This window comes from Varroa destructor, unplaced genomic scaffold, assembly GCF_002443255.2.
Source record: "Varroa destructor unplaced genomic scaffold, Vdes_3.0 BEIS01000002.1, whole genome shotgun sequence".
NCBI lineage: Eukaryota > Metazoa > Arthropoda > Arachnida > Mesostigmata > Varroidae > Varroa > Varroa destructor.
Window position 1 is genome coordinate 29,452,475 of NW_019211455.1, and position 16,544 is coordinate 29,469,018.

General features: G+C 41.1%; 1 protein-coding gene across 2 annotated transcripts; it reads right to left on the reverse strand.

The window, feature by feature from the left end:
• Window positions 1–148: 148 nt before the first annotated feature.
• Window positions 149–16,084, reverse strand: LOC111244310 (uncharacterized). 2 transcript variants are annotated; one of them, XM_022791267.2, is made up of 4 exons: window positions 15,451–16,081; window positions 2,777–2,896; window positions 2,139–2,277; window positions 149–1,260 (listed from the first exon to the last, which is right to left on the reverse strand). In XM_022791267.2, the coding sequence occupies exons 1-4, from the start codon at window positions 15,748–15,750 to the stop codon at window positions 1,076–1,078; spliced, it is 744 nt and encodes a 247-aa protein (XP_022647002.1). In that variant the 5' UTR covers window positions 15,751–16,081; the 3' UTR covers window positions 149–1,075. The 2 variants fall into 2 exon arrangements, 1 of the variants encoding a protein (XP_022647002.1); XR_002670843.2 differs by having other exon boundaries at window positions 1,152–1,260; window positions 1,569–2,277; window positions 15,451–16,084.
• Between the last annotated feature and the right edge of the window lie 460 nt (window positions 16,085–16,544).

Below are 16,544 nucleotides of genomic sequence, written 5' to 3' on the forward strand. Positions count from 1 at the left end.
TCTGCTTGTTTACGCGCCTTAATTGAAGAGTTGATTATTAATAATAACCAGTAATAACAAGAAAAATATAACTAGCTAAACAACGCATACAGGTAAATGCTCTGCTGTTTTTCCGTCGCAAATTTGAAACGAAACTCATCAAGAGCACTAATAACTCCCATGCATTGGTGCGTATCATAAAGCTATTCATAGAAATAGTATGTATGTGTTCACGCTATTTCTGTATACTACTATCTGTCATGGTTAAGTTCGGACACCATTCCGTCTATCATATTGCTATCGTATGCTATCACATGGACGTGGAATGCTTCATCAAAATGCCCCAGGCATCGTAAGTGTATCAGATATATTATGATTTTATTGTAATATTTCCAAATTACAGACCCTTCTACCGTTGCGTCTGAAGGAAAACTCAGCAGTAATCAGTATGGAATATTTTACATAAAGAAGAACTCCTAATAAATCTCACTTTTTTTTCCTTACTTTATTATTGCACAAATTGAAGCGTGGTTAGCATATTCTATGATTATATGCAATAAAGTGTGTCCGATGTATTATTGTATACTGCTAAGAAATAATTGCACAATATTTATAATAGACACTGAGATATCCGAGAAGCAACTGAGCATAGTAAGAAACAACTGTACAGCGAAAGTATGATTAGTTGACAGTTTCAGATAGCGCACAGGTCCTATTCAAACACTGCACAGTGACTTTCAGGATCCTCTTCAGTGACCTTCTAGTATATTCTGCAGTCACTTCACAAACAGTATGGAAAACATTTTTGAAAAACCCATATACAAACGCGCCTGCAATGCATGAGTTCAGCAATGATGTGTCGTTAATAGATACTCGATGTCGTGCCGTCTGTTTGGAGCGGAAGCCTCAATCAATTGTTAGCACTTGCTATTGCATTTTATGTAGAACGCCAACTGTCTTCACTGTACGCTGCTTAGACCGCTGGGGGAACAAGGCGTTCCTCTAGTACGCACTCTCAGAAACCGCTAAAGTTGGGTCACAAGATCGCGTGATGACATAGCATATATTTACTTAATTTTTCCTACCAATTTGTGATTCACGGTTCATGTTGGTTGTTGTTCGGTGTTTGATGTTCATCGCATTGACTCAGAGGCAGCTTTGAGGGCCGCCAGGTCCGAGCATACATAACGTTATTTGAATTGGGTCCAAAGCGCCGCTTTGTCGAGTGCCATGATAACGAATGCGATACAACCACTCCCACGCATTCTCCGCTCTGTAACCCTATTAAAACGACAAATCACAGAAAAATTCAAAGGCAAAAGATACCCTATTCGACTTTCCTCTAATGCTAAATCCACGCTGTTTTACGTGAACTAATCAAATAAGTACTTCGATTTTTACGTCAATTACTGCCGTGAAGTATTGCTTTAGACAGCTAGCCTTCCAGCATAAAGTATTTTTACACCTGGTTTCAAACCGAGACCATCCGCTCTACAAAGTGTTAACACACATCTTCGCGGTGACGGAGTGCTTAATTAACTGATATATTTGTTATGTTAAAGCATTTCATATTACTGAATTTATATTACCATTTTTAAGCTAGCGGGATAGCAACACATTTTGGAATTCATTTCAGGATATCACACATAATAGCAGTCAAGATCAGGACCATTGAAACTTAAACATAGGCTCTGTGACCTGCACGGTTAGTGATTTACGTTTAGGGTAGCTATATCTTCGCTTTCAGCCCTAAAACATGTAAATTCTTTACGAAAATAACTTGGTTATCAAGTGCAAACAATCTAGTCTACTGGAGGTAATTAGAATGAGGTTCGTCGGCAATCGTTTTAGAAAATGACCTACCTATTCAGCAAATTTATTTCTGTAAATATTCTTACTTTCAGCGCAACGTAACCTTTTTATGCGTGTTTTTCCTTATTTAACTTATGTTAAAGCATCTACATTCTATTTAGTTATTTAGAAATAATAATAATTATTATTTGTATTATGCCCTATGATCGATATCATAGTCAATACTCATTCCAATTTCTTCTGCCGCACATTATTATATAAAGTACAACGAAGAGGGCAGGCGTAGTCCATTGGTAAATACGTTTAATAACTTGCACTTATTTTTTTATTGATTGAGGAAATCTTACATTTTTTGCTGTGTACAATGACTTTCTTTTGGGTCAAAGCCCTTTGCTGATGGGCACGACTTTCGCTGGGATTACGACCCGTGGTCAGAAGTTCCGTCAGGAATGAGATGTATCCGATCGCAAGTCGGAGAGTGTCCACCTGCGTTCAAATTTAAGCGCACTGAGAACCTATATTTTTAAATTTGTAAACTGGACGGCAAAAGTAACTCGGCCGTAGGGGGAAACTAAAATATATGTTATTGATTGGGGAAAAAGTAAAACTGAAAAGAAATAAAAGAGCAGAAGACACCTGAGTTATGGTAAAACCATAGGTTATTTGTCGTGATTATCATAGCATATTGTTGCAAAATTAGTTTGTTGGAAAAGAGTTCAGATAGATGTAGAAAGTAATGCCTAACAAAATTCACTATTAAATACTAATGACGTACTAGGTGCAGTAGGTACTGAACGTGGAAAAGGAATATTTCTCTTGTCATTCTTAAGACACATAGTCTGCACTAAGGCAAGCGCGACTTCACAATGCGAGCATCGTGATCAACGGGAGGTCAAATTAGGTGGCACAGAAGGCTTCGGATTCAATTCATTCATAAAATCGTTCACATTTATAAGGCGGAAAATTATATTCGAGGCATGCTAACCTTGGATAGCTTTTTTTCATAAGGTAACGTAGGTATATGTCCTCGGAGTCCTTCGAAGGCGTCGTTGATCGACTGCATCCGCCGGCGTTCGCGCATGTTTGCTGCTACCCGTTGGTGGGCCTGCAACATGCAAAAAAAAAACGTACGAAGATGGACGTCAGATAAACCTTAGTCCTTATGTCATCTGTTTAGATCTTCAGATCTCCTCAGTATCCACGAATTCTGAAATAACAATTCCTTATTGCACCGATGCACATTATGGCTTGCAAATATTACATGAGAGAGGTTTTAGAACCCATTACAAAAATGTTCGGCCGATGACTATCAGTAATGTATAAATTCGCGAAGGCGATTCCAGTTTTACGTTATCTAGGAATTATTGATTTCCTTGAATTTACATAAGAACGCTTCGCTTTATACTAAAAAACTTGAAAGAAGCTATCATGATCATTAACAGTGACTAATTTTTAGGTGTCATTATTTTTAATTTGATCCGTGAGAACAAAGACCGTATAAAAAACTGCAATTGTACATAATGGTAGTTGTACCAATATTCTTATAAATTATAGTATGACTTTGTTTAGCTAAGTAAATTTTTTGTTGTTGTAAAAATCAAAGCAACGTTTAGTGAGCTTTTAATAATCTTAACTGCAATTGTCTTTCATAAATAAAAAAAGAACTTAAACATGACATTATCGATATCAGGTGGGGTCGTGCAAAAGTAATCACCATTGTTACCGTATTGATATATGTACGTCAAAAGAAAGTTAAGTATTGTAAATAATTGGCTAAATAGTTTCTGATGAATTATTACATACCCAGATAGCCCTTAAATGTATACTGTTGCAGACCATATATATCCACATCATTCGCCATTTTATGGCGTGGAACTATCGTGCAAAAACGTGTAAGCTTTGCATAAGGATTTTTTATATTTATCAGTTATTTATGAACAACAAATTAGATTTTGCTAAAACACACCAGAGAGATTTTTATCAGATAGGTCACTTATACTTCGAGCCATTAAGGCCGATAAATATAGAAAATTCTTCTCACGAGGTTTACGCATCTTTGCAAATTAATTCCATACCATAAAATGGTGAGTGATGTGCATATATATGGTCTGCAACAGTATACATTTCAGGGGCCGTCTGGACATGTAATAATTCACCGGAAGCTATTTATCCAATTGTTTACAATATGCTCCTCCTAGCTGCCCACTTCAGCCGCCATGTTCAGTTGCCCTCATACACTCTCTTTCCTTTCCAGATTATTCGTGTTATAGATCCGCTTCGTAGCCACTTGTCTTCTACTACTATGCTCTGCCATTAAGCGTTAAACAAGCAAGCAGATTTGTGGATTTATCTGTCATGTTGTAGAGAAAGTACACATGTAGTACTTCGCTTTTGTGTGAGGCAGCGCCTATCCAGGTGGCGCCCGTTGATTGTTCATTGCCCCTAGGACACAATACCCTCATGTTGCATCCCTTCACGTTGCGGAATGCTAAGCGAGAAGCGGTTGGGCGAAGTTCCCTTTCTCGTTACGAAGTTGTAGAATACGAGGGCACGCCAAGAGGCAGGCGCGATTTCATGCAGAGCCAACTCCTAGGTACTTCCCCATCGGTTCTCCCAAACGATAATCCTGCCTGCCCTCCTCTCCATCTTGCTTCAAATTTCCTACACAGGTGCAGTGTACTCTGGGAGCCCCTGCACCTGGCCACCCACTACTTGCCACATCTGCGGGTTGTGCCAGCTACCTAGTATCTATACCATCATACAGCGGTCCATAGAATTCTACTTACCCTTAGCTCCACGACATTTGTTCGTCTACCGCGGCGAGCATGAACTGTCTGGGCTGTTTACTATGTCGTTGTCTCGATCGTCTAGGAAGCATAGCCTCATAGAGTATGGAATCACAAATTCCACCATAGGCTTAACTTTGCATGTTCTGTACTGGGCTTTCTACATTGCTGGCTGAATAACTGTTGTTGTGTCAGGTAGTTCTAGAGATCGGTGGCGGCAAGGGCTTGTGGCACGTTAGATCTCAAACTGAATCGAGTCATATTAAAGATAGTCAAGCTGCAGTTGTACAGAGGTCAAGATGGTATGAAAACGGTTTTTCTGTTCAGTCGCATTCTTCTATGGGCTTTTTATGGTTTCTGTTCTCACGAATATGCGACTGTATTTGTCACGTTACCTTGAAATGTGTTCGGTCCTTAAGCTGGAAACTTAACTGTGCCTGCACTTCTTTGTTTCGCAAACTGTCCTTCTTTTGGAATTTTATCAGGTGTTACGACAATCACTATTGTTGGCTACATACTATATGCAACAGATTGCAATAGATCAAATACTGTCATATGAATTTATAAATAAATACACGTCTACGTTTGCATAAGACAACCATTTATTTGCCTACGCAGACTAAATGGCTAGGAAGCCTTCGGTACCGCCGACAAATGACAAACCTGACCTAAGCGCTTCATTTGCTGGCAGTGATATGGTTGAAGTTGCGAAACAGGGGCTCGCGAACGGTTGGGTGATTGGAGTCGTTCTCGATTAAGCTAACGGCAAAGAGGCCAGAGCAATGGACAGAGGTCGTAGGGCAGGCGCATAGACATTTGCAAAGACTTGCTCGTTCGATTTCAATATGGGTGCGAGGGACACGTGGGCAAGCTCTAACGAGAAGCTTACGAACGCCTTGTCTCGAAGAAGGCCAAGGCAAGGCGTTAGTGCGATTATATGCCGGAAAGATCTGCGCTTGCTGGAGGAAGCATCCCGAGTGGTTTGTACTAACAGATTGAACCACTTTGACGCAACGTTTGACGCAATCACTACAAACCTCTGCGACTTCTAGCTCGTGGCGGCCCGGTGGACAAAGTAATTATGACCTACACTTCTGCAGGTAACCGAGGCCTTGGTACCTTTTTCAGTGTCCAAGGGCACAGAAAACTGTTCATCGTTTCCTTTTTTTTTCTGGACAGAGATGTTGGGAGTGAAGCATTTATGTACGTGCGCAACTGCGGAGTGTGCTAGCTTGCGAAGACAAGTCACGATACAGCTCTTTCTGTAGCGACAACAAAGGTGAGCATGGATTCGTTACACGAGACTGTCAAAACATCGGTTGGCGGTTAAGGCTTTTATAGAAGCTAGCAGCTGTTTATTGTTTACATTTTCGACTGTAGTGCTCAGTGGCTATTACCAGCCCCGCGTAGCATTAGCATGTACGCCGTGGGGCTGCACAATTTACAGCGGCCAAAAATATTCCGTCTTGCAACGTCTCTCGACTGGACATTTGTGCGCCGCTACAACGTTCCCCCTGGCACCTCCGCACTTCGATCCATTGTCGAAGTACGTCTCCTGCGGAAGCTTTTACACTTTGCTAAAGCTACGCTGCTAAAGCTTTAACGCCGTTACTGGTACTAACGACTCTCTTAAAGGCTTGCCTTGTGCGCCGATTCGACCGACGGCTTTCGTCGCCGGACAGATGGCCAGTTTCCAGATTTTGCGGTTATTCTTACAAGTCGGTAGAGCGCGCGTGTTTATGAAGGACTAGGCCAATGGTTGGGAACTGACGATGTATAGGCTAACGCTTCGAAACCCTAACTGCGTAGAAGTTAACGGCTTCGATAGAATAGCCGGTGCAGTAGTAAATACTTAATAAGCTTATCACGCCTTAGAACCTCTACGCTGTATCACAATCATCTTCGTGAGTATCACCATCAGCGGTTCCGCGGCCAGCCACAAAGAATTTTTCCGCGATTCTACCACTTCACTTACAGCTATGGGAACGTTATAGACTCGCCTATATCAGCTGCTGGCGAACATATATAACAGTAACAAGCTTTAATAAGGACTTTTCAGAGATAGCACAACTATTAGACATCTATGTATGCTAGGAAATTCAACACCGTAACAATTGTACCAATGTGCGATATGGCTATCAATGAAACCACTTACGATTTAGCTATAGCAGAAGTGGAAGAAAAAGCTAATTTGGATGCAGGTGCACCTGTATCCCACCAATCGGCTAAGAAGTGCACCCCAAACTGTGAATGGCTCTTGAAAATCTCAAAAGGGGGTACCCGACAGTGTCCCCGCAAGTGCTCCCGTCAATGGACAGAACATTAAAATAGGTCAATTTTGCATCGATTGATACCATCAGTGGCCTTTCTATAATGATTAACAAAATGTAATAGCATATTCGCGAAAATAATAATTGCTAGATAGAAGTAGTTTACAAAACATACCTTATTAATAAAGGACATGGCCAATTGAACATTTAGGATGTAAGAACAACTGATTAGTCAAAAACAGACCTTAAACCAAATTTTTTTTCGTTCGTCCCATTTACCGAAAGATACCCAGAAGATATAAGCTAGCTTGCATTGCACACAAAAAGCATTAACTCATTTTTTACTTAAAAATGATATTCGTAGTCCTAATTTTCTTTTAAATCTTTCTCTTTAAATTAAATAAAATTAAATGATAAGTTTGGTTATGAAGTCCTAAATACATTAGCAGTAAATAGGTGGCTCTTATCATATCGCTGGGAAAGATTAGTTATCAGCTTGTTTAGTTGAAGATAGTTGGCAAATAGACGTTGAAATAATGGCCATGCTGTGAGCACTGTGTGCCGCTCCTTTGTATCCTATAACCTCGCCTGCAACGGTTCAAAACCTCTGCGATAGAATATGATTATTTATCAATTTGCAAAGTATATTTATGCGCTGATGCTTAAATGAATCATAAGTAAAGAGCTAATGCTATGCCATCGATATACAAACATAATTTAAGCAAATGTTTTAATCTTAAGGTAGCGCTGTTAAGTATTGCTTCAGATGGCCGGCACGAAAATATGTGTGTCAAGCTTATCTTCCACCCGGAAGAAAAATGATCGATCTATAACGTTACTTGCAAACGACATGTATCGTTACCTTCATCGATTAATTGAATACAAATCGAGTTTTGAATGAAGACATGTATCGCTTAAGAAATTAAAACTTCTAAACTATGCTATTTTCCAACAACTCATTTTGTATGAGTTATAAATAGTTTCAACTAGGACCTATTTTCAATTGCGATTATTTCTTCCAAGAAATAATACTCGAATAGCGGCTTCTTACGCCTTTTCAGGAACTTATTTCCTTTCTAGAGTAGTTGAAATTATCGCTTTTAGATTGTTCGTGAAGATTGACCGGATTTGAACAGTCATAGGCTTGTAACCACATCGGTCTCATACATCCTGCTTGATTTCCGTATAGCAACAGCTATTGTACTCTGATTAGTTTTCTAGTTAGTCTTCCGTCATTTACCAAGCCTTTCAGTTCATCGCCAGAGGGCCGAAATTTCTGTAACAGTGAAACCCAGCTTTACTCCTATGCATCTTTCTGGACTTACTTATGGGCTCATGTATGTGAAAATCGAATCATAATGATAATAACTTTGCAAACTTCCATTAAGCAATTACCACTTGTCTATTGATGAAGAATTATCTATTCATTTATCTGTGTATGCTACAAGCTTATCATTAGAGCTAGTTCTTACTGTTCTTCGCGAGCAATTGTGATGTGTATCGGATTCGCTTGATGGGTATCAATTAAATATGTGTACATACGTTTGATGTACACTGAATATGATTAGGGTTCTGTAAACGCATTTGACAGACAGAATTTTTGAGAACCCTGGTCATATGTCTTCCACTTTCACTGATGTATAAAGACCAACGGATACGGAATGCACGAGAAAACATGCTTTGTATTTAGTAACGGTACGAGCTGCTTGTTGACTATTACGTAGTTCACCTATTCCCTGAGAAAATTTTCTTTACAGCTTATCTATGCAAAGACCGTATTGCCTCCAAGGCTTGTTTAATCACGATGAATGATTAGTCGATAAATATGGTAGCTATCATTATATTATGGCCAGATTTCCCAGGGAGCATCAGTGTAACTGGCAACGTAACGCTTGAAAAATTTCGTGCCAGCTTCTAGTATCCACATTCGTATTTAATCAGTGGCGTTCTCCAGCGGTTTCTCGCTCCGTTGTGCGGTAGGCTCTTAAGAACGATAATACGAATCTTGAATCCAAGTCTCGAGTTAATTGTTAGAAGCAAGCGATGCACCGCTATATCACCCCCTACTGGTCCTCCCAATTCGGCCCTTGTTTCTCATGAGTGGATGTCTATTGTCCTGTATATCCATCGTGTAGATGGCAAAGTGCTGTCCAATTTCCCTTCGTCAGTAGCTGCTTCTCGCCATCCGTCTGTCGATGGACTGTGCCAACGATAGGAAAGCATCACTCGCAGAACTGAAGTAGCGATCGGGATACAAGAGTGACAGCATCCCACCTTAGAAGTAGCAACTACGAAGATCTGGGCTCGAGCTATACCTTCAGTAGTTATATAAACGGTGGACTAGAGCGCGGGAAGGGATGCATTCTGAGCGGTGTCGAGACTAATGTCGGTACTAGGATAATAGTCGATTCTGCTAGCGGAGAGCGGCACTGGGGAGTAGGATACGCTCCCACTTCGGCTCCCGTCTCTGACCATCTTGAAGGCTCGATGATGATGCGCTAGCGGACTTCGACCATCACGATGACGACGACGACAACGACAACAACGGCAACATCAACAGCTCCGCTTCGTACCCGGCAGTTCGAACTCGCGGTAGTACAACTGAACTGAGGAATTTATTCGTAGCAGAGAATCCGTTTCAGGTCGGAAAGAAGGCGGATGAAAATATAGATACATCCATAGACACTAAGCCGCTATAGAACAAAGAGGAAAGAGCTCGTGGTATCGAGAGGTGACTACCCCACAAAAAGCACACAATACACGCAGAGCTAAAGAAAGAGCTAAATAACGGGCTAGAACCGCCGACTAAAATAGACAATCGTAAGTGTGCACGCAACCATATACATAGGTGAAAGAAAAACTGCGCATGTATGTATATATAAATATATAGGGAAAACATTGCTCAGGTAGAGGGGTTCAACTATACATGGATTCTCTCCGAGTGGTGTTTGTATGTTGATTTATCTGCTGTATGTATGCTATTAATTGAGTGACCGACGGCAGCCATGATGGTCGTGGCGATCGTACGACTGCAGGTCCACGCGATGATGATGATGATCATGTTGTGAATTAAGAACGCCGATCACATAGGAGTTAAGTACTCGCAGAGTAATTCCTAGCGAACGGTGAGGGCTAAAGCTGCGGCGATTAGAATGGAATGAGACGGTAGCAAAGAAGAGGTGATGAAGGTGAAATCGGGCGACGATAATAATGGCCGTAACAGCAGCAGCAGCAACAACAGTAGTAGTACTTGTAATTGTGTATTGCGCGTGAAGACCGGTGCAAGCTTGAACATCGTCTCCGCCATGGGACTGAGCAGTCCTCCTTTGAACGAACAGTGAGAGTCAGCTGGACTGGCAGAACAGCAACGAGATCGACGCGAAATAAAGGTTGCAGTGCTGCCGGCTGACAAGTACGAATCACGTAGAAACCATAATATGACCACTCTCGTTGAATGTATAATTGTTTCGGCTATGCCTCGTCGACTGCATCTATTAATCCTCTAGTCTTCACAAGTTATTAGGCCTGCATATACGTCTATATAAAGAATCATGACAGATTGGAACGTGGGAAACAAAATCTCGAAACGAATATTGTTCAACTAATTAATTTATTCATATAAAACACAATTAATCGTGAACTTTTTCAGGTGATGGAGAGAAACTTTTCGGGTTATTTCCTTCGACTAATTTCCTCACGTGAATTTACACCGTACGGATAAATGTGTCCTGAATAGTGAACTTTATGAAAGATTTTTACTGCTGCGTTTCTACGGTATAATTTGTTCTGGTGTGTGCACAAGGATCAATAACGGCTTTTAGGACATACCATATTTTTTGTACCACAGGCTTTTTGACGGAGCCTTTTTTCTGTCATTGGTAACGTCAGCGGAAGTTCTTAACATTAAAAGACTTGGATAACAATTTAACAGTCCTTAGAAAAGCCTTGTTCGACGTTTCATTTTCTTACATCAAATCAAGTGTTTCGTTTCTATACGACTTTATGGGGATGAGTTTCAGCCACGAGCGCTTTGCATCCGCGAAATGCTCGCAGTATTTGAAAATTTACGTAGCTATAAAGTTCAGTTAGCAAAAGTTGCAAGATCTTTTTTGTAGCCCGACTTTGAACGAGACCGAATGAGAAAGAGAAATTTGAAATGCATATATATTTTCTTTGAATAATCCTTTCATGACAGTAAGCCTAATTATCGAGGTGATAATCCGTGGTGTACTCTCCTTGCGTTACACGTTAAAGACACATATATTTTGCTGGATTTACTGGTATTTGGGTGTTGCATCTTGTTGAGATCCTATTTGATTGATACGTATATATCGTGGGTCTCTGGCCCTGTCTTTTCAATAAAAGCTATTTTTATCGCCCTTTTCCCCCACTGAATAAGCTTCCAAGCGTATGAATTTGAATTGATAGCCCTCACGGGGCTTGCTCGTTTCAATTTTAAGATAGGATTGTTTGGCTCTTCCAGGGTGATAGATGTACGTTCGACTCTATTCACCCTCTTAAACTCATTAACATCTCCGTGTGAATACTGAGCCGTGATATCAATACGGAATGCTTGCAATGTTATTGTGTAAACCCATGTATATGTAAATTGTAAACAGTTTATCCATATAAAATAAATACAGTGCCTTTTAGTAACTTCATTTAGAAGAAAGCCCATATTGGTAACTTGCGCTTATAACAATGTAAACGGCAGAGCGGCGCATCGATAGGAACTTTGCTATGTCCTGGCTGTAATTTTATTGAAAAAAAACTGTTAAGAACGGGGAATCCTTCATATCGTATTCTACAGTGTCTTTAATAAACTCTTTCCCTGTGTTACGAGGAGGATCCAGATCATGGCTAAAGCAAGAGCAGGGCTGGTATAATAAAGCAGTTTTTCATGAGTGGCGAGCTTGAATTTAGGCGTCTGCACAAACGATGTTTACAGCTATCTTTCTTATCTAAGGAAAAATCTCCACAACGGGGAATTCGCGCGCAAGCCATAAATTCGTTCATGTGCGAACTTCCTAAAACGGAGAAAATGTGAAAGACGCTAAAAGCGATAAAATATTCTGAAGGTCGCTAAAGGTGCATGATTATGGTAGCATACAGGTCACACAAGGGCATCAAACAATTCTAAGGCGATACATCAACTGATGGGCAAGGGTGGGATTCGTATGCGAGTTAGAGTTTTACCGACGTGTGAACCTCTAAAACTGGGAAAAGGGAAAAGAACGTCAAAACGATAGAGTAACTTAAAGGTAACTAACGGTGCAAGTACGGATAACTTAGAAGATATGAAGTTGTGCGCGAAAAATTATGCGCACGATTTGAAGCATGATATCGGTAAAAGCCTGATGACCATGCGAGAGTTGACCCTTAGAAAGGGAGAAATTCAACCTATGCCAAGCCGGAGGGACATGCATGCACAACGCGTGAAAACTACGAGAAGGCTAAACGCGCGCATTTTCTGGTGCCTTCCGCTGCAGCGTCCTAAGTGGCTCAAGAACTAGAAGCTATAAGGTATTCCCGGCCGAGAGTCGGTTCCGGGAAACCTTTGTGTAATCATAAGCATTAAAAAAAAACTTATTCTCAGGTAGTCCTAATAATCTTGCCTGCTTTGCTTGCTGTTCTGCATTTCCTCTACTATATCTATTTCAGCAGGTACTCGTTCTTTACTGTGCATATGTGCAATGATGCTCGAACACTATTCTAAACTAGGGCCTTTTTCGAGAAGCGTGATATACCGACTGTCCGTAGAACAAAATAATAGAGGTACATGAGCTACATTGCAATGTGCTAGCTGCCGCCTAACACCAGAACCAAAGATTATTATTATTTGTAAGTCACATGGTTGATCACTATGTTGCATGTTCCTGAGTAAAACTTTAGTTTTCTAAAAGCTTGTAAATGATGACCGGTTAAGTTTACTTCAAAAGAGATGAGCTCAGAAGGACAGTTTCGAACTTCGAAAATCAACGCTTAGTGGTCAAATTCTTCATAGGAAATCGGTAAAACCATTAAGCAAGGAGGCCTTAAGCGAGAACACTGTATGGGCATGCTGCAAACGTTTCAACAACAAAGATTGGAGTTTTGAAAACCAGAAAGAAGATAACCAGATTTCGAAAGCTGGAGGACAAGCACGCATTGTCTAAACCGAAACGGCTTTTCACAAAAACAGAAATTGAATTGGAAGGGCTGTTTTCGGTCAAAATTGGCAATTCGCATGTAACCTATTGTGGAAAAACAATCCAGACACAGAACAAGCGGAAACTGAGTGAAAATGGGTCCCCCATGAATTAAGAGAAGGCCAGTTGGAAATGCGTGTGGTGTATTTGGGGAACTAAATTTGACAAAAAACCCGCCTGGAGCATACGGCTATCGTAGAATGACCATGCGAAAAATAGCGTCGTCCTGGAACAAAAATTGAGTTCAATGCAAGTGTTGAGTAGGTTTGGACTTAAGGTGATTGTAGCATTTGTAATAATCATTAGACGCATCTGGTACACAAAGGACTCATGGGTCGTTACCATGGCAATTGAAAGCACGCTGTCTCTGTCACTCGATAACAATGTCAGATTTCATCGTCATGGCTGGATTACTACGGTAACACTCCCTGGATTGTGTAAAAAAAATATCCAACATTGGCTTTAATTCGCTTACGTCCGATTTAAGTTCGTGTAATTACGAGGCTTTCCATTCCTCAACAAGGTGACTCGTCAGCGAGCATATGCCTTCATCGATTTACTTCGAGAAGCTATAGACAGGGAAAATACATTTCGAAGCTCGACAGACTCGCTTGCAACAGCCTAATACTATTGCCAGTTGAACGTGGATATGAATACATATATTTTGATCTGGTTCGGCGGTTGAAAATCAAGTGAAAGTTGAAAAAAAATATCGAAGTTTTATATTTGATGATACTTGTAAAAATCTGCTTTGACGAATACAGACTTTAGCTAACCGATACTTCACGCTTCAATTTATGCTTTAATAAAACGTACGCGGAATACTTGCGTAATTGTGTAAGTTCTACTTAGCACCAATAGGGGTTTGAGGTTCGGAAAAGATGCGTCTTGCACATTTGCCAGATAAAACGAGAGAACTACAAGGTGACAGAAACGTCATCTTGTAGCGCTCTCGATGTAGGGTTTCGATCTAGGTTGAAGCTCTGTTGCAGTTTTTGTGGATAGTAAGTTTGATTGTACATTTGAAGACATACCGCTTTTGATTGTGGCTATTGTCTATCGTTCTGATTCTCCTATAAAGTTTTACATGCTGAAAATAAGCTCAAAAGTTCAATTGATAATTTCAGATTAAGCTAACACGTTTAATCACGGACAAACGTTTTGAGCATTATTTCGTTAAAGACGCTTGTATTTGGCGTGCCAGATATATGTGACCTAATTATATTCAAAGATTTAATTTTGGCGAGGGTTAAGCTTATTATAAGCTTGATGCAGAACATCTCGTATATTAGTCACAGGTACCTTTTTCCTTGAACGGGTATTTAGTCAAATTTATTAAATAATACTTTTACATAAAACAAAAAAAAAAAATCATACTGCGTGAAGCGCACTGCCACTAGTAAACTTTTCATTAAACCCCGTATATATATTTTTAGAAAGCACCGTTTTAAGCCACAAGGGGCATTATGATAAACGGATGAAACCCAGAATATGATACATCGCCTTCCTATCCACTATCTAGATAGTCAAATCATTTTGGAACGAAAATCATGGAATGGTTAATTGGCTACTTTAGTATTGGGTGTGGCTCATCCCTACCTCTGTGATGCGAACTACTTTGAGATCCTAATTGTATTATGTCGGCTTCAGTTTTGACCATATCTCAAGTTAAAGCCCAATGTAATTTATTTCTCTCCTAATCGAAGCGTAGCTTAGACACGCAGTCATTCAAGACCCTTCGATATTTGCTCATAGAATTAGTTTTATTATAACCATTATTCTTTTAATATTTATTCTTCTTCATCGATCAATATAGCTATTTGACGCTAACAAAGGCCTACGGCTGTGGCTGCACTAGACTAGCTAGCTGGCAGGCCACGTCTGGGCCAAGCAGCTGTTAGGAATAGCGCTGCTGACACATTGCTCTAAAACACATTTCGTGCGAGACTTTTTCTGTTTTTTTCAAGCTGTTTTGTTTCTGCTTGCATTCACTAATTTGAAATACTGTTCCTTGTAAATTCCGCCTGTTATCCTTCAGGAGTCCAAGTGTTTCAGAATGCGCATACGTGAGTAAGAACGAGTGACCTAACTCTGATTCTGACCTTATTAACGCGCTTATTTTGAAGTTAGCAGTTAACGTACATGCTTTCAATACTATTATAAATAATCTAATGCGTTGTTATATTTTAATCTCTGTGACTGGCTAATTGCAGTGCCATGAGAAGGCTTGATGTACTGGGTCCTGTCTTACAACGTTTTCTGTGCAGGTCTAGTGTAAAAGATATAACGTATAATCATTCTGTTCACAGTATGGACGATACATCTCACCATTATTTGATAAACAATGTATGCAATCCTTCAAACATGATATACAAATAATATCAAATATTCCAGATCTGATATCCTATTGCTCACCTCGCTGACTTGGCCGCAATGTCCGTCTCCTGAACCGTTGCTAGGAGAGGAGCGTAGTTTGAACTTTCTCTTCTGTCGATCCTTAAAATCCTGAGTGTCCTCACCGCTTGATTCACAGTCTGAGAAGGACGAGCAGCTCATAAGCTGATCGTCCTTAATATCATTGCCGTCTTGGCCACCGTCTGTAACTTCCAGTCCGCAGCCGTTTACTTTCTGATCTCGGTTGCCACTCAAGATGCGGATACCTCCTAAACTTTCGATGTGCTGGAGGAAGCCCTTGGACAAATCACCGTCGTCCATGACACCTCTACGTTGCGTATCGAGTCTGCCACACTGTGTACCAGTGAAGGATCGGGCGTAAGAACAAAGCAGCTTCCAGATCGGTGTAAAAGGTCCTCCGCGGCGGCTTCTCGGAATATCCCGCAGGACGAAGATATTGAAGGCGCACTTTGCAGTAAATACTTTGTACAGCGTGTATCATAAACTGTTTAGAGTAGACTTTGAAAAAAAGTGGTCTTCCAAGGTAAGGCTAGACTAGCACGTATGCCGATACTCTAGAACGGACGGGTATTTTAAGTATAGTGCAATAGGCGGCTTCCCTCTAGGCAGATGTCCTCTTGTTTCTATTCCATGCTAGGTGTCCTGCATCCGCTTCAGTTGGGCGGTGCTTTGCTCTAGCTCCTCCCACTTCGATTCGCCGAGCGCTGCTTGGCTCTCGAGTCGGCCGGGCAACTGGCGCTGCTACCGGTGGTCCTATCACCACTAGCATCCCTGCACTGCTGCTTGGCATAGAAGGATAACACCGCAGGCACGACGCCTTCCCAGCATCCCCCCGTCCGTGCCTTGAACGTAGGGAAGCGTAAGGATGGCAAACCGCCACGTTGGAAAGTGGAGGCTGCAGAATTGCAGGCTTTGTTGCGTTCGTTACGAACTCAAGAGGAGGCTGCTGCTCCGATGATCACTGGACTGCTGAACGCACGGTGAGAACTTTGACAGATGGCGTGCACGGGCGATGCTTCCCACGGCACCACGTAGAAAGGAAGCTGCGCAGGCAGCTAGGCCTATTTGCCCGCATCATGTGGCGGCAATGGGGC